This window comes from Hyperoodon ampullatus (genome assembly GCF_949752795.1).
Source record: "Hyperoodon ampullatus genome assembly, chromosome: 10".
Lineage (NCBI taxonomy): Eukaryota > Metazoa > Chordata > Mammalia > Artiodactyla > Ziphiidae > Hyperoodon > Hyperoodon ampullatus.
Genome location: NC_136923.1, coordinates 26,141,623 through 26,159,668, shown reverse-complemented (window position 1 = coordinate 26,159,668; position 18,046 = coordinate 26,141,623). Strand labels below are relative to the sequence as shown.

The window sequence follows — 18,046 nt, the reverse complement described above, 5'->3', positions numbered from 1 at the left end:
CCTCTCTGGACCACCTTATCTAAACTGTAATTATTTGTTGAATGAGGGCAGGAATCCTGTCTATTTTGTTCTTTGCCATATCCCCGGCACAGCGGAGCACCTGGCACAAGCAGGCCCTCAAATATTTGTTCAGTGGAGAGATCCCAGTGTGACGGCTGAGGAAAATGCAACTCAGGGAGCCTGAGTCTTTCGCCCAAGGTCACACAGCTTGGCAAAACCAGAGCAAGACCACAGCCCTGGTCCCTCTGCACTTCAAAGCCCCAGCTCTCTCCAGCACACCAGAAAGGGAAGCAAAGTTTGTTTACAACCCGCTTCCTCCCAAGAACTTCAGTACCTTCGTGCTGCAGGCAGGAACGCCAGTCCGTTCTGCTTTTAGGAGCTGCCTGCTGTGTGGACAGTGGTTTGCAGGGGGAGCATGCAGAAGCAGAGGGACAAGCTGACACCCATGAGCCGTAATATTTAGGGTGCCTTGGTACTTGGGGGCAAGGGAAATTCACTCTCCTTGCAACAGACCAAAGGCAGCCTTTCAGCCTGTGTCAGGCTAGCCTTTCCTCCTATCTGGATACAACGGTCTCTCCCAGGGGCTCAGAGTGCCCCCCAGTCAGAGGAGTGGAAACGGAGCATACTGTGGATTTCAAACTGCCAAAAAGAATATCGTGCCATAACCCAGAAATGGTTGTCCCCCTTCCCTAAAAGGTCACCCAAAACATGCCCATGAGGGAAAAGGAGGGGGCAAAAAGCAAGGATCTGCTTCCTTTCCAGCAATGGGTGGAAAGACTATAAAAACCGCATTCATGGAGGCTTTTCTGCTGCTAGTGAAGAAACTGCTTCTGCATGAAAACCTATCTCAGCCTCATGAAAGGCTCTCTCCGAAAGAAAGGCTCCATAATGGGCCGAAAATCAAACGCTCGTTTCCCCCTCACAAAACCAGCTGGGTTAAAACAGCTTAAGGGTCTCTAAGAAGCTGTGGTCATGACAGTCTAAAGTGACCGGGGGACACCCAGCAGCCTCAAGTGAGCTAGTTATGATTCCTCCAGGGCAACAGCTGAGAGGAAGCTAAAAATAATTGACAAAAGTAGCTAATGTTTATTGTGTGCCTGGTATGGAGCAAACAATGTGTTTTCAATATCTCATTTCATCCCTACAATAAAGCTGTGAGGTTAAGTACCATAATTATTCCCACTTAACGGAACAGGGAAACTGAGAACTAGGGAGAGTGACTGGCTGGAGGTCAGAGGTCACAGAGACCGAAAGGAGGGGAACCTGGGTACACACGCACACTGTACCATGGCCCCATAGGCCTCTGGTCAGAAGTTGACCCAAAGGCTCCAGAGTTAGGGGAGGAGCCGGAAATCACTCTCCTGTTCACCACTCTGCCTTTCCCACCCCCATTAGAGCACAAGACGGTTCAAACAGGAAGGGATCAGCACTGTCACACAGGATTTGGTTGAAAAAAATGACGCTTCTGCACCTATTCCCATGTATCGCCACTTTCACATTGGGGACACACCAGGGGCCAGTCCAAAGCACACCTATTTGGGCTACAACATCAGCAGGACTGATGGATGCCTATGTCTGCGCATTATATATTTATAAGGTCGCCCAGCCTTGCCTCTGCCACAGAAGTTATTAAATGCTAGGGAGCCATAAGGGCTGCACTCAGTGTCCTGAAACAAAGGCAAAGAGGCTGCCAGACCCATCAGAGGCAGGAACAAAAGCATTTAATTTCTGAAGGAGCCGGTTGGGAGTTTCCTTATAACTGGGTGCCCAGCACACATGACCGATTGGGAGAAACGAGAGAAGCACACACAGAGGGGAAAAAACACCAAACCTAACCACACCAAATCAAAGCAGGCCTTTCTCCCCAGTATCCAGAAACAGCATTCTTCAAAGGGACATGGGGGTTGGCGGGGGGGAAGATGCAACAAGCAAAGAGAGAACGGGTTACAATGTTGCAGAGTTTTCTCCTGCAACTGCTTTTGCCTTTTCATGAAGTTGCCAAGAAGGATCCATCTCTTCTCTTTCTATCACCAAACAGAGGGCCTGTAAGCCTGCACCCTAACTTTTCCCAGCCAGAGCCCCAGCAGCCAGATGTACTGGGAGGGCACCCAGATCCCTTGTCCCCCAAACATAATCATTCCAATCCAGGCTGGGGCTGCCTGGAAGTCAACATTCACGGCACATTAATAAGAAACATCTGGCCACCGAAGAGGGTTGACACAGCACAGGCAGGCAGTGGTGGATTTGTGGTTGGGACCCAGAGTTACAGAGGCTGAATTAAAAACACAATTGGAAAACACCAGCTAGTCCCAGGAATCCTACACATGCTGTACTGCGGCACTCGGAAAAACTGTCGTGCCTTGAATCGCTTGGGACAGAGTGACTTAGATACACAGAGGGTGGGTACAAGAGACCCAGAACTCTCACATCAGGGAAATGCAGCCTGAGCCCGGCTCTCCTGCATTCTCAGTGTCTGGTCACCACTTCCACCTTCAATATTTGTAGCAGATGTAGTCCCACTCTTAAAAGAACAGCCTTTGCATTCTTTCCATGTGACTTACGCGTGAATTTAAAAGGCGAAAAATGTGCTTGTGTGCATATATACACATATATGACATATATGTATAGGTTTCCCCCCAGAAGTGGTGTTTCTTTAGGAATCCCATGTAAGGGGTCCTACCTCCATTTATGCAAGGCGAACCCTGGGCACTGGTCACCACAGGCGTTACATGGCTGGCCTCTCTCGATCCGCCCCAGTCCGGTCAACTTCAAAACAAAAAGACAACACAAGCATGTTTCCGCCGCCGGGGCTCCCTCCAAAGCCCCACTGTGCCCCAGGCGGGACGGCCTGCCTCTCCCACCCCACCTCCTCTGATTTGACTCCGAAGCTCCTCTCCGAGGTAGGGGATTTGGGGTGGGGCGCTGCCGGTGCCCCTGGGGTGGTCTCTCGCCTGGGGAAGTCTAGGCGGGCTGTCTCTGGCGTGGGCACTAAGCCACCAAGAAATGGCCCTGGCTGGGGCTTTGTCTCCCCCAGACACCTTGGTCACGGGTTTCTAAGAAACAAAAGCAAGACCTTTCTGCTTCCCAGAGTCCCTAAGAAGCGACCATCGCGCGCTCGCCTTGGACCAGGCTGGGGCTCCCGGGAAGGGGGCAGAACGGGACACCCCAAAAAACAACCCCAAAGTCAAGTCCGCGGCTAGAGCTCCAAGAAGCTGGAGCTTGGGTGCTGGGAATGCGACCTGCCTTAACGGAAGGGGCAAAGGAGGGGTGCGGGGGGGTGACATTCAGGGTCACGGTTCCCGGTCTGGCTCTCCCCGGGACTCGGGATCCGGACTTAACCCCTTCTGTCCCTACGAGCGCTCCCGCGCGCCCGGGCCACACCCCCGCCCGTGGGGCCGGCTTACCTGGGGCCACAGGTGCGCGGCCGCCGGGCGGAAGGAGTCTGGGCAGGGACGCTCGCGGAGGGCCGGGGTACCCGGGGATTGGCCCCGCTCGGGCGGGGCACACTCACCGAGCGGCTGGAGAGTCTTTTCCGGGAGCTCCGGCTGAACATGTCCGGGCGCCTCCTGCAAGCAGCGCCGTCCGTCGGTCCGTCCGCACCGCGGCCGCGAGGGCGGGTCGCCTGGGCGGACACCTTCGGCAGGCACCTTCGGCGGCCGGTGGGCTGTCTCCGCCTCGCAGCCCCAGGCTGGCTCCGGAGCACACGCCTCGCCCTCCTCCCTCGCCTGTGCCTCTCGCCCTCCCGCCCGCAGGTCCCTCCCTCTCTCCCGGCATCCCCCCGCCCTCCCCGGGCTCGCCCCGCGGTCCACGGGCCCTTCCCGTCCTTCCCCGGGGGGCGCTCAGCTGTTCCTAGTTTCTCCCTTTCCCTGCTTCTCGGCCGGCCCACCGGGGCTTACTCCCTTCCCTCACCTGGGCCCGCCCCCGAAGTCTCTTCCCTCACCCTCGCCGCGGAAGTTAGGGGCAGGGACCACTTCAAGGCCCTTGCTGCTGTAGCTGGGATAGGGGGTGGAGGTGGAGGGTTGGGCGTGGAGATATTTTTTTTTAATTAAAATATAATTCACCTACAGTAAAAATCACCCATTTTAGTGCACAGTTCTGCCCGTTTTGACTAATTCATACAGACCTGTAACCAGCAGCACGATCAAGATACCGAAGTCCCATCACCCCCAAAGTGGACTCTTTTAAAAGTCTGCACCATGCGTGGGATCTATTTAGTATTTCCTAAGTGTTGGTAAATGAGGAGGAGGAGGATGAAAAATGGCCCTGTATCTACTTCTGCAGGAGATGCTCATTAAGTAATCACTGACGGCAAGCTTTGAATCCCCCGTGACCACGTGCCCGTTCTTTTTCCACCACTTGCTAGCTAGTGATCTTCCTAAATTAACTGGCTTCTTGTTGCTTCTGTCTCCTTATCAATATCAATTTTAAAAGCTATAACAAGAGTCCTAACCTCACAGCATTGTTGAGAAAGATGAGTTGGGACACCTAATAGTTGTTATACATGTTATAACAGGCACAAACTAAGGGCTCATTAAAATCAGCTGTCAAAAAAAACAATTGCGAAGCCATGGTGTCCACTTAACGTTGATGTTTCAGCTCACCACCTCCCCTGAGAGAACTTTCCTGATCCCCTATTGTAACATCTCTCACACACGCACTCCCTCGTATGGCATGTAGCATACATTGAAATGATCTTGTTTACTTATTTGTCAAAAGAAGACATTCTTGTCTGTGTCAAAAAGAGAATTCTCCCAGTTTAGTGTTTTTCCAGATGAGACACTGAACTTGAGTGAAGAAAAGCAGCTTGTCTGGGGTAATGCAGCAAATTAGTGGCAAGGCCAGTCTACCTATACCCCAAATCCAAAACAAGAGGATGACGCAGCTTCGATACCGCTCCCGCTCCGCCTCCCCCCCCACCGTGTGAGTATGTATTAGTTGATGACCTTCAGTGCCCCAAGGGCAAGGTTTGGTTTGAGTTCAAGTTTGGTGAAGGGAGTGAGGTCTTGGCCTCAGGAGCAAAATTTACAGGGGTGCCCACAAACTCAGTAATCAAGATTTTTAGGCAATAAATTAAAGAATCAAAATGAATGCAAAACAAGTCCATGATGAACAGAATATCCTTTTAAAGACAGGATCCTATCCTACACGTACACATCTCTGCCTAACTCACCTCACCCTAATCCTAGCCCTGGGAAAAATGCTCCAAAACTCAGTCACCTAAAGGGCAGATTCTCCTATATTGCATTTTTCCATTTACCCACTACCCGCCATCACCAGTGGAGGGTATGCTTGCAGACGGTAAACGCCATGGCCCATTCATCTCTTGATTTTCCCAGGCCTAGCACAGGGTCTGGCTCATTGCAAACGCTCCACGTTTGTTCAATGACTAAATAGAAGGCAGTAGCTTTGGCAGGGCTGGGGGGCAGGGAGTGTTAGCAATTCAAACCCCAGTTATAATCAGTACCAGCCCAGGGTGCTCACCTGGTCTTCTCAGCAGGGCTACCACACAGCCAGCTCTGCACCACACTGCACATGGCCTTGTAACTGGCAGGAACAGGCTGGGAGGGCAGTGTTCACAATGCAGTTACTGCCTATTTGTATTTTAATTATAAAGATGTTTAGCAAAGGTCAGTAACAAAAGCGGTGCATTACAAGTTGCTAACAGATGGAGGGAATGATCTCCATACAGAGGAAGCAGCACCTTTTTCAAATTCCCTGGAAGGAAACACAAGAGCCAGTGGCAGTAACCCTGCCCACATCTTGCTCCTGGGTAGATGTGGGTGGTAAAAGAGGCAACAGTAGTAATGCCCTGGGGAACATGGTTTGAGTGTTTCTAGACCTTAACTTTTGTTACTTGATCAAAGAGGAGACAAGATATAAGTGGTCTCCACGTTTGTCTGAACAAGCCACATGCACAAGTCCAAATCCCACCTCACAAAGGGGGCGCCAACAGTGTTTCCCCTACCACCTGCCATAAAAGCATCTCCTCGGGTACGAGTGCCCCTGGGTCCATCTCTTCAGAGCAGGAGCCAGTTTTCCCGAAACTTATTTACACCTCAGGCTCACTTATGAGCGGCAGAATCTTACCTATCTATTCAACAACCACTTTATCTTGCTTAGGAAGATAAAGCTTAGTAACCCAGGAAGGAAAATGTATTCTCGCTGTCAGCTATAGAGGAACAGTAGACCATTTTATTTTGCTTTATCACTGCATTTGCCCCTCACAGACATCTTTGATGTATGTTTCTTCCTCATCTCTCAAGGCAATACAATTACTAATGGAACTTGAAGAAATCCTCATCCACAGCTATTGACATGGGTACATGCTTCTGCTATAATATGAAGCAGAAAAACAAAACCAGTATAAGCTGTGGGCTTTAACTAGTCTTAAAACGCATGCGTCGAGAAACTGGAAAGAAACACATAAAACTTTAAAATGGATTGATGGTGAAATAAGTTTTTTCTTTTTGTCTTTTAAATGTATTTCCTATAATATGTATTCATTTTATAGTCAGAAATGTAAACTTATTTATCTAGATTGAGAATTGTGGCCTTGTTGCCTGAGATATTCTAACATCAAATCTGGATCAGGTGTAGCAAGGAGCCGTTTATCTCCCCTCCCCTTGGCCTGTACGTACTTGTCTTCTGTAGTTTGGCCTTTACGTTTTTTTCTTATCTAAGTCTGTGACTGTTAAGCCACGTGAAGCCTCCGATGCCCTAGATAGCTGTAGCAAACCTTAGGGATCTATCCACACAGTACTTCCTAAGATAGGGAAGAAGAACACAGCATCTCAGCACGGCCTCACCCAGGTGCATATTTCTTTCAGGCACTTACTAGAAACAGTTCTGAGTACTGCAACAGGGCTAAAATCTCCCTGAACAACAGCCAACACTTAGACGCTCCATCAAAGCATCCTCCTAATCAGAAGTCTACAAACAGTATTTTGAAAAAGACTGTGTAAAGTCATGCGTGGTGAGGGAGTGGATGGAGGTAACTAGAGAGACCATTCTCTCTCGGTAGTGGGAGTATCGGAGACTTTTTTCTTTCTTCCCAATGCACATGCTTCTGTGGTCTACAAATTTTCTTGTATGAGCATGAAACTGACATATACTATCAGAAAAAATTAAATCAGGACTTCCCTGGTGGCGCAGTGGTCAAGAATCCACCTGCCAATGCAGGGGACACGGGTTCAAGCCCTGGTCCGGGAAGATCCCACATCCGTGGAGCAACTAAGCCCGTGCGCCACAACTACTAAGCCTGTGGTCGAGAGCCTGTGAGCCACAACTGCTGAGCCCGTGCACCACAACTACCGAGAATGAGAGCTCTAGCCCTCATGCTGCAACTACTGAGCCTGCATGCTGCAACTACTGAAGCCCGCACTCCTAGAGCCTACGCTCCACAACCAGAGAAGCCACTGCAATGAGAAGCCCACGCACCGCAAAGAATAGCCCCCGCGTGCCGCAACTAGAGAAAACCCGCGCACAGCAACAAAGACCCAACGCAGCTAAAAAAATAAATAATAAATAAATTTTTAAAAATTAAAAAAAAAGAAAAATTAAATCAGAAGAAAACTGGAATAAAAAGACAGTGTTGGCAGGCTAAATATTTCACAGGGCATTAGATCATCTTACATTTATAAATATATTCTAATATGTGTAAAGCAAAAATGTTAGAAATGATCAAAAGTACTACACCAAGCAGTCTACATCTTCCTCTTTGAAAAGCCTTAGGATTCTGCAGAGACATTGCCCCAGCTTATCCTAAAAATTACAAAAAAAGCACAAATATGTGGTTAAAGGACAGTCACGACAGTGTTGTTTCTAAGAGGAAAAAGAAAAATCACAAATGATCTAAATACTTAATGTCAGGTGACCTGTTAAATAAATAATAGTGCAGCCTTCCAGTGGAATTCTACGCAGATGTTAAAAATGAAGTTGTAGGATATGGGGAAATGTGTACGAATATTGTTCCATTTGGAAAGCAGGTTATAAATTAGCAATATGAGTTCATATTTGCAAAAGATTTCAGGTACCTGTTATGCTTTCAAAAATACACATAGGGCTTCCCTGGTGGCGCAGTGGTTGAGAATCTGCCTGCCAATGCAGGGGACACGGGTTCGAGCCCTGGTCTGGGAAGATCCCACATGCCGCGGAGCAACTGGGCCCGTGAGCCACAATTACTGAGCCTGCGCGTCTGGAGCCTGTGCTCCGCAACAAGAGGGGCCAAAATAGTGAGAGGCCCGCGCACCGCAATGAAGAGTGGCCCCCACTTGCTACAACTAGAGAAAGCCCTCGCACAGAAACAAAGACCCAACACAGTCATAAATAAATTAATTAAATAAATTTAAAAAAACCAACACATATATTTGATTTTTTTTTTTTTTTCTGCCACACTGTGAGGCACGTGGGATCTTAGTTCCCTGACCAGGGATCGAACCAATGCCCCCTGTGGTGCAAACGCGGAGTCCCAACCACTGAACCACCAGGGAAGTCCCATATTTGAATATTTAAAAGTCCAGAGACTGTAACAAAAAATACTACAGATTGTGATCGATTGTTTTGAGGTTTGAGTTTCAGGTGATTTAATAGTTTCCCTTTTGCTCATCTAATTTTTATGAGTCTGTATTCCTTGTATAATAAATAAAGGTAAAAATATGAAATATAAAAATAATTACATAACTTTTTAAAGTTCTAGAAGATTAGGAGGTCCTAAGTGGTAGAATATAGATTTTTTTTTTAACTATCTATTGTGTTTCTACAAGAAACATGTATTGTTTTGAAGTAAAGGAGGCTTTTAAATTTGAAAAATAATGGATTTTAAATATGCACATATACTTGTCTTGTAAGATAAATACCAGTATGCCTGGAAGGAGGCATTTCAGGTTTTATGTCTTTGCAATTGTCTAAGTTTTCCCCCCATGACGTGTGTCTTTTGTAATAACAGAAAAATATGTTTTTGGGCTTCCCTGGTGGCGCAGTGGTTGAGAGTCTGCCTGCCGATGCAGGGGACACGGGTTCGTGCCCCGGTCCGGGAGGATCCCACATGCTGCGGAGCGGCTGGGCCTGTGGGCCATGGCCTCTGAGCCTGCGCGTTCGGAGCCTGTACTCTAAAATGGGAGACGGCCACAACAGTTAGAGGCCCGCAAAAAAAAAGAAAAAAAAGAAAAATATGTTTTTGTTTTCCCTTCTACTGACACTCCTTTCAACCATGCATGTGAGGGCTTATAATGCTGTGCTCCTTATTTTCCTAGTACCCTTATAAAACACAAAGATGCAAAGCTGACGTTTTTAATAATCCCTTGCACTTAGGTAGCAGTCTACTGTTTGCAAAGTACATTCATAAATATCATAACAGAACCCCAAGTTTCCCAGGAAGGTCAGAAGAGGAACCAGATGCTCGCTGAGGTGGTGGGATTTGTCATCTCTTTGTGCTGTTAAGAGAGGTGGTTCCAGAAGGAATGAAGCCCTGCTTTGTTGTCCGAGGATTTCATGATCTGTTCCTGCCTCTGGGGATCGCTTTCTATTAAAGCACTCTCTCTCTCTCTCTCTCTCTCTCTCTCTCTCTCTCTCTGCCACTCACACATCCACACACAGAGTGTTCAGAGTTTCTTACGTGCCTGGGGTGGGATGTGGGTGCATCCAAGGGGACACCTTTTAATTTTTTTTTTTTAATAAATTTATTTATTTATTTTTGGCCGCGTTGGGTCTTTGCTGCTGTGCGCACTGCGCGCGGGCTTTCTCTAGTTGCCGGAGCGGGGGCTACTCTTCATTGCGGTGCGCGGGCCTTTCCTTGCGGTGGCTTCTCTTGTTGCGGAGCACGGGCTCTAGGCACACGGGCTTCCGTAATTGTGGCACACGGGCTCAGTAGTTGTGGCTCACGGGCTCTAGAGCGCAGGCTCAGTAGTTGTGGCGCATGGGCTTAGTTGCTCCACGGCATGTGGGATCTTCCCGGACCAGGGCTTGAACCTGTGTCCCCTGCACTGGCAGGCAGATTCTTAACCAGTGCGCCACCAGGGAAATCCCAACACCTTTTAATTTACCCACGGTGTGCTCGAAGGACCAGCATGTACTGAGGAAGGTGAGTGGACATCCTTCCCCCTTGACCACCTTTGTTTCTGCTTCTTCCCCAGCCTCTCTGCCTCCCCCCCACCCGCCGCTCACCTCTCAAGGCTGCCCTTTTCCTTCCAGCTCTCAAGTCGTTGTTGTATCATTTTCCTGCAGCGCCTTCTGTCACACGAATAGGAACCATAGAAAGGAGAGCGAAGGGAGCTTCCTGGTACCCATTTCCCCTGCTGCCGTAGTCTGTGCTCGAGAAGCATCCTGCAAATGAGGATACTGGTTTGACACAAGGAGCTGGTATTCCTCCTCGATCCTAACTCAGAAATAAATTCTAACTCCAGCCCCTACCCTCCTATTTAATGGCCTCTTTGTCTCACCAAGACACAGGATTACTCAGTGGTTCTCAACCTTTGTAGGCTTATGCTTTCTGATGGTAGACTCTTGGAGGGCTCACTTGAAGGAATTAAAACACTCAAGACAAGACTAAATGGGTCAGCAATCAGGGCAAAGCAATTGCTCCAATAAGGTAAGGACCGCAGCTGTCTTTTTTACTTCCTCTTTAGCACTAACCAGCTTGGATGGAACAGCGTGTCTCAAACTTGGCTGAACGCTAGGAATGACCTTGGGAATTCTTAAGAATCCCAACACCCAGGCCACACCCCAGGCCAATTAAATCAGAATCTCCAGGGGTATGGCCCAGGCATCAGCATTTTACGAACTCCCCCTGTGATTCCAACACACAGTCACGAAGCAGAACTATTGACCCTGGGAATCTTTAGGCAAAGGTTTCTCACAGGCAGTCTCTTTGGCTGTGATTTGCACCTGCTGTGCTTTTTTCTTCCTTCCAGAAGCTGTGCCCAGCTCTGCACCCCTCGGAATAAACTGCTCGACATCCAGGTAACAGGTGATAACATATACCTAAAGAAGGCGGGTCTGGGTGTCTGGAGGGCCTCGTGTTTGCTATGCTTGGGTAAAGGCAGCCAAGCGTGGAGCAGATAGGACAGAACCAAACTCTGCTCCAGAGGAGTAAAAGTTTGGGAGGGGGCTAGGGGTTTGTGATGGAGGAGTGTCTCCTTATTGTGTGCGCAGGCTTTCAGTGGGAGAGATACACCTAACGGGGATTGTTCAAGGAAAATGCTGTATGAGGTCTGATGTGGTTCCCACCCCAAGACATAAGGAATCTTCCATAAAACCACAATATTCGCAGATACTTGGCATACTGAGATCCCGGAAGGGGGCTGAGCTTTGTGTCAAGGCTGGCAAAGAGCCAACTCTGAGCTGACTTCTGGTGACAAGAAGGCAGCCTAAACCTGGGCTTTGAGAGTCAAAACTCAATCACAGCAGCACTAATTATGTTCATGGGTCAGAGTGCATTGGAGCACGTGTGCTGGGCTCAGGGCACCCTGATGGAGACCCACTGGATTGAGGCCTGGGTAAGGCTACCAGCCAAGGTGGCTCCTGTGCTCCAATGAGAATCATTCATTAGCCTCTGTGAACACAGAGGACAATCAAATCCACAATGTTGATGAAAGAAAAAGTGTCTGATTCCAGAAAAAAGTGGCATGGATTTCACATCTCCCATTTACCGTTGGCTTCTCAACAGGAAAACAAATTTCTTCAAAGGCCCAGAGCTAAGTAACCATTTCAGAGACCCAGAGATCGAGTGTTCTTGACCCATCAAATGGATCAGATTTTTCAAGGTATCAACCAATTGGCTTGCTCTTACCTGCCATTTTCATGAGGCTTTTTTCCCCTTCAACTAGCAGCCCCCTAAAACCAAACCTGATCTACTATCTTTTTTTTTTTTTTTTTTTAAAGGAAGAAGTATACTTAGTGTTTATTGTGGGATGGGGCACTCTTAACAAGCATTCTTGCAAGTGTATTAAATTGATTATTTTTTCTAACTTTACTTGCTGAAGTAGCATATTTAGTTTGGATTTTTTTTTTTTAATTTATTTATTTATTTATTTTTGGCTGTGTTGGGTCTTCGTTTCTGTGCAAGGGCTTTCTCTAGTTGTGGCAAGCGGGGGCCAATCTTCATCGCGGTGCACGGGCCTCTCACTGTTGCGGCCTCTCTTGTTGAGGAGCACAGGCTCCAGATGCTCAGGCTCAGAAGTTGTGGCTCACGGGCCTAGTTGCTCCGTGGCATGTGGGATCTTCCCAGACCAGGGCTCGAACCTGTGTCCCCTGCATTAGCAGGCAGATTCTCAACCACTGCGCCACCAGGGAAGCCCTGATCTATTATCTTGATAAGACACTTTCCTGATTCTTTCCAGCTGGGAAAGTTGCCTCTGCTGTCTAGGCCAGCAGTTCTCAACGCTGGCTGCACACAGGAATAGCCTGAGGGGTCATCTGCTTTAATAAGTCATGTCTGGCCCCATCCCAGTCAATTAAACACGTATTCCTGGGGTGAGACTTAAAAATGGAGTTTTAAAGCTCTCCAGGTGAGTTTAAAGTCCAGTCAGGGTTTAAAGCCTCAAATCCATCTCTTTTTCCATGATTTCTTTCCTCATCTGCGCAGATTCCCCTTCTGTCTGCCGACTTTGCATCGTCCTTATCCTCCACTCCCCCGCCCACCTCCCTACTCAAAGTAGACAGTACATCTCTTCTACGTGGGTGAAAGAGGAGGGAAACACAGGTTAGGTCCACACCTTGGATTCCTTGTTCTTCAAAGGTGATGTCAGCAACCAGCAGCCTTGAAATTACTACCTGGAAGCTCACTTAAATTACATAATCCTGCTAAATCAGAATCTGCACTTAAACGAAATTCCTCAAGTGGTATGAGTACACACTGGAGTTTGAGAAGCAGTGTTTTAATTAACACATAAGCTCACATCCTCATCCACAGGACCACCCTGAAGGCCTTCCTGGATGCACCAGGGATTGGAATTCTATGCTCCAAACCCTCAGTTCCCCAAGACACTGATTCTGTATGAAGCCCTGTCCTAAATGCTGCCATAGACACTGGTTCATTTTATCCTTGCGGCAGCTCTGTGACGTCAGTTTATTATTATCCCTAAATGAAAGAAAACAGTGTTCAGAGAAGTGACATGATTTGTCCAAGTTAGTAAGTGACAGACTTGAGATTTTGGTAGAGGTCTGTTTGATTCCAAAGTTGATTCTCTTTACAGTAAAACAGGTGTCAAGGTGCTTCTCCCAGAAACGGGCAGGCACACAGAGCAGATGAGATGGCTCCTGCCATCCTAGCCCTTCTGGCGTTGCACGGAAGCTTCCTAGATCCACTCTCTGATGATACCAGAGAAGGTGAGATCAGCTGTCCTACTCAGGCGGTGTGTCACTGTCTCACCTTGGAAATGACCGAAAGGAGTGTTAGAATGGTGTTCACGGCACTGCTGAGAATCCTCCAGAGAGCATGGTCTGTTTGGCCCCTTCCTGGTGGAATTCTCCTGGATATGGAGTTCATTTCCTCTCCGGCAGAGAATCCGATCTCTTGAGTATTAAAGCTTATACTTGTCTTTCGTTTTCTCCTCTTCAAGCCAAAAAATCATCAAACCAGATGGCCCTTTCTCTGTCGTGAACAGGACGTGTACAGTTTAAAGCAGTTGTAAAAAACGATTGGAACTTAGTTTTGAACAGAACCGAACCTTCCTACTTAGCTTATAGTTGGGGTCAGTACAGCCAAGCCGCTAAGTAAAACTACTTACTCTCTGGCCCACAAAGCCACCTCTTTCATCTTTTAAGCAGGATAATCAATGCCACAGGCTAGGTTGAAAACTAGATCTCAGCAGAGGCCCCTGGCATTCCTTGAGCTTGTAAAGTGGATGAGTAGACTGAATTGTCCTTTCTTCATAAAGGTGGCTGCCAAGACATGGGTCTGTAGTAGTCATGGCAGCCCAGCTGGTAAAAAAGTATCTCTCACACGCCAATCCAAAGAGCTGTTAATTTCTTGCTCACATCACAGTCCAAAGCCAGGGGAAGGGGTGGGGGCAGCGGTGGGGGAGGGGCTATGCTCGGCTCCACCCAGACATTCAGGCCTAGGATTCTCCAAACAGCTGCATCTGCCATCTTCCAGAAGTACACTGTCCAATACAGCAAGTCACTAGTCGTATGTGCTATTTAAGTGAAAAGCAAAAATTCACTTCCTCAGTTGCACTAGCCACATTTCCAGTTCTCGATAGCCACGTAAGACTAGAAGCTACTGTACTGGGGCAGAATAGATGACGTCCATCATTCCAGAAAGTTCTATTGGACAGCTTGCTCTAAACTTCAGGGTCCTTCACTGGATTGTCTGCATCTGGCCTGCAGGAAGGAAGAGGAGAGAGGATGGAGGGTCAGTGAGGAGGATTCAAATCAGGTGTGGGAATCGCAGACATATTTCCCCCCAATTCCACCTGTAAAAACACAAGACCGGGCCCACCTTATGGCAGGGGCACTGGGAAGTGACAAGCAGCCCAGGCAGAAGCACAGAATCATAGACATGGGTGAGGCCTTGGGCATCCTGGTCCTGGTAGCCTTCTCAGATGTACAATACTCCATTCCTTGTGTTTTTAGTAGAGTTAGCCAATCTTCGAAGGAACATTGCCTTATTCTCAATTGTTGTAGATGTTAATTCTTGGTGAAAGACATGGAAATTAAGATGTCGGTGAGGGTTGACTCTTAGGTACAGGAAATCTTTGACAACGGTCAGCCACTTCACCTGATAGAGAAGGCCTCATGACATTCATGTCTTCAATGGCAGACCATGTGGAAAAGACACTGTTTTTTTTACTCTGAATTGGGGTTGGCAAATGTATTCTGTAAAGAGCCAGATAGCAAATATTTTGGGCTCTGCAGGTCATGCAGTCCCTATCACAACAACTCAATTCTATAATTGTAGTGCAAAAGCAGTCAGAGATGAATGAATGTGACTGAGTTTTACTAAAGCTTTAATTTTTTTTTAAAAAAGGTGGTAGATCAAATTTGGCCTGCAAACTTAGTGTGCTGACCTCTGCCCTAGGTCTTTCACCAGGTCCTCTTCACTTTCTAGCAAAATAACCCTTTCTTCTGTCCATCCCCTCCTAAAAGGATGGTTAAAAGAAAAATGGAAATAGTGATGCATGCATAGAACCAGCTCTCTGCTGTGCTAAGCACTTTACATGAGTTAGCTGAAGTTCATTTAATTCTCACAACCCTTTAAGTTAGACTTTGTGACGGCCCCATTTTACAGATGAGAAAGCTGAGGCACAGAGATGAAGTGACTTGCCCAGTATCACACAGCAGGTAAAGGACAGAACTGGGATCAAAAGCCAGGTTTGGCTGATGCAGCTGAGAGTCTAAATGCATGGCATATAGTTCACTGTAAGTCACTGGGGTGCACAGTATTATTGTTTAATATCCCCCAACATTCTAATCAGGGAAGAACTTACCTACAGACAATACTAAAGAGGAGGAATTAGATCCAGAGATGGAAAAAAAAATTTATAGACACCAGTTGGTAGTCGGTGGATTTATGAATACCTATGATGCCTGGGGGGAGGAGGCTAGAAGAATGAGGAGGAACTATGTAAACTATGCAGGGGTCCAGGGTCTTGTTATGGCAGATGAAGAAAACCACTACTGTGATGAACACATGGCTTATTAATGTGCCACAGTGCCCAACTTTAGCCCTCCCCCATCACAAGTGATAAAGAGAATTTTATCTTTGATGTTATCTTCTCCTTTCTCCAGTTCCTGGCTTCAACAAAAAAAGCAATATCATGGAATTGGGTATAGAAAAATAGGCCCAGGTGGAATGGAAGAAAGGAGGAAAGATTTTTGTTTGTTACACATTTCCTGGGCTCACCTTTGTTGTGGAAAGTCTGGGTAGTGGACAAACCAGAGAGAGAAGAGGAGCATCCAGAGGGATAAAAATCAACCTATGTACTGAGTTGCTGAGAATGGAAAAAGAAAAGAGCCTGCAGAGGCATGCAGGCTGATCTTTGGGAGATTTAGGGTTGGGACGGTGAATGAGAGTTCTGGTATAACTGAGGAGTATAAGAGAATCAAGAAGGAAAGGGAGGGCTTCCCTGGTGGTGCAGTGGTTGAGAATGTGCCTGCCAATGCAGGGACACAGGTTCGTGCCCTGGTCCGGGAAGATCCCACATGCTGCGGAGCAGCTGGGCCCGTGAGCCATGGCCGCTGAGCCTGCGCGTCCGGAGCCTGTGCTCCACAATGGGAGAGGCCACAACAGTGAGAGGCCTGCGTACCGCAAAAAAAAAAAAAAAAGGAAAGGGAAAAGGATTTTGAGAAATGTTACCACGGATAATGAATTGTACCCCTGACAACATTCTTTGGGAGTTGCAGGTGAAGCCCTGAATTATCATTATTATTATTTTTGCTTTTGAAGACGTGGCCCTATGCAGAGATTGGGCCACGTGGGACCATGGTATTTTTATTTGGTTACACATGCAAAGTGACTCCATTTTTTTTTTTTTTTACCTCTTGAAATGGTTGGAATTATCCAAGTTGTATGCAAAAGAGAATTATAACAGGCATAGCTGTCCAAGAGTGGAATGGAATAGCTCATGAGCTAGAAAATTCTCTTTCTCTAGAAGTGTTCATGTAACCATCTATTGTGAGGTTGAAGGGAGAAATTCATGAGTCATGAGGAAAAAGGGTTCTCCAACCCGATCAAATATCAAAAGAACCAGAGCTTTCACAATCCATAGGCCCAGGCCCCTTCTTTAATGGTATGGGACCCTAACCCTTTATAAAGTTTCTCTAGGGGATTCAGAGGTCTGGGAACCAATGATGTCAAGAGTTGGTCAAGGTGACCACTACTGCCTCTTCCAAGTTTGACACGACAGCATCAGCCCCCACAAACCTCTCCTTCATAAAAATATACATTGTATATTATAGCGATATTTAGCCAATCAAAGCGCATTCTATTAAAAAGGAAGTGTGTCCAAAGGATCTCTCAAATAAATACAGAGAACTAGAAGCCACAAAGTCACTAAGAAGTTACATCCTCCTTCTTTTTAGATCTGCTTGGATGTTACTCCTGAAAATCCATAGGTTGAAGCTCTAACTCCCTGCACCTCAGAAGGTGACTGTATTTGGAGAGAGGATCTTTAAAGATGTCATTAAGATAAAAAGAGATCAGATAAGGGATTAATATCTAACATATGTATTTATTTTCATACCCTTTATCCAGGTCTGTGGGGTACCACCCTTTCACTGAATTAACTCCAAAAAACCCTTTCATGGGAAAAGAAAGTCAGATGGACAAAAAAGAGAAAAGAGATTCTCAGGCCTGGCACAAAAATTCTTCTAGAAGTCCAGGTAATCATGGCTGAGAGTTGTATCTGGAAAATGGCAAGTAAATGAAATTTTTATAAACGCAGTCCCACGTGAAAAGCTGTAAGAGAGCTCCTTATGGCAAAGGCTAAGTTAGAAGAATTTTTCTGTAAACTGAGTGTGTATATCAAGGTTTGGGTTTTTAAGGATTTTCTCCTAATTGCAAAAATAATATATATATTTATTGCAGAAAACAAAACATTTAGAAAAACAGAAGAAAAAATCTCAAATATTCTCAATTCCATGGAATCTCAATTCCATGACCAAGAGATATTTTAAACATCTTAGAGCATATGTTTCCAAATGAACACAGATGCGTATACATATATATGAAAATATATGTACATGTAATAAATTGTTTTCAAAAAGTTGGAATCAAACTGTACATATTTCTTTAACATGCTTTTTTTCCACTTCATCTATCCTGAGCATTTTCTCACATTGCAAATATTGTTCCATAGCCAAGTTTCCAAAGGCTACAGAGAATCCTATTAAATCCTGCTGCTGGCCACTGAGGTTGTTTCCAATTTCGATATGATAAATAATGCTACCTGTGCACATTAATGTTATTTTAAAGCAAGACACACAGATATAAGAAGTGATGCCAAGTAAAAGAGTGACATTGCTAAACGTTGTTTTATTTATCCTAAAACACTGAAGCAATGCTTTGGGAACGGGTTGACTGTCAAGTGTGCAAACACACCCCACTCCT

At 46.6% G+C, this 18,046-nt stretch overlaps 1 protein-coding gene across 1 annotated transcript in view; it reads right to left on the bottom strand.

Moving 5' to 3' along the window:
• The window catches only part of PRICKLE2 (prickle planar cell polarity protein 2), a gene marked incomplete at both ends in the record, with an annotated part of 348,209 nt that extends 344,656 nt beyond the window's left edge, over nucleotides 1-3,553 (bottom strand). Inside the window, 3 exon segments of the mRNA XM_079712511.1 lie at nucleotides 2,681-2,766; nucleotides 3,405-3,469; nucleotides 3,472-3,553. Of these exon segments, the coding sequence (XP_079568637.1) occupies nucleotides 2,681-2,766; nucleotides 3,405-3,469; nucleotides 3,472-3,553 (233 nt within the window).
• Nucleotides 3,554-18,046: the final 14,493 nt, after the last annotated feature.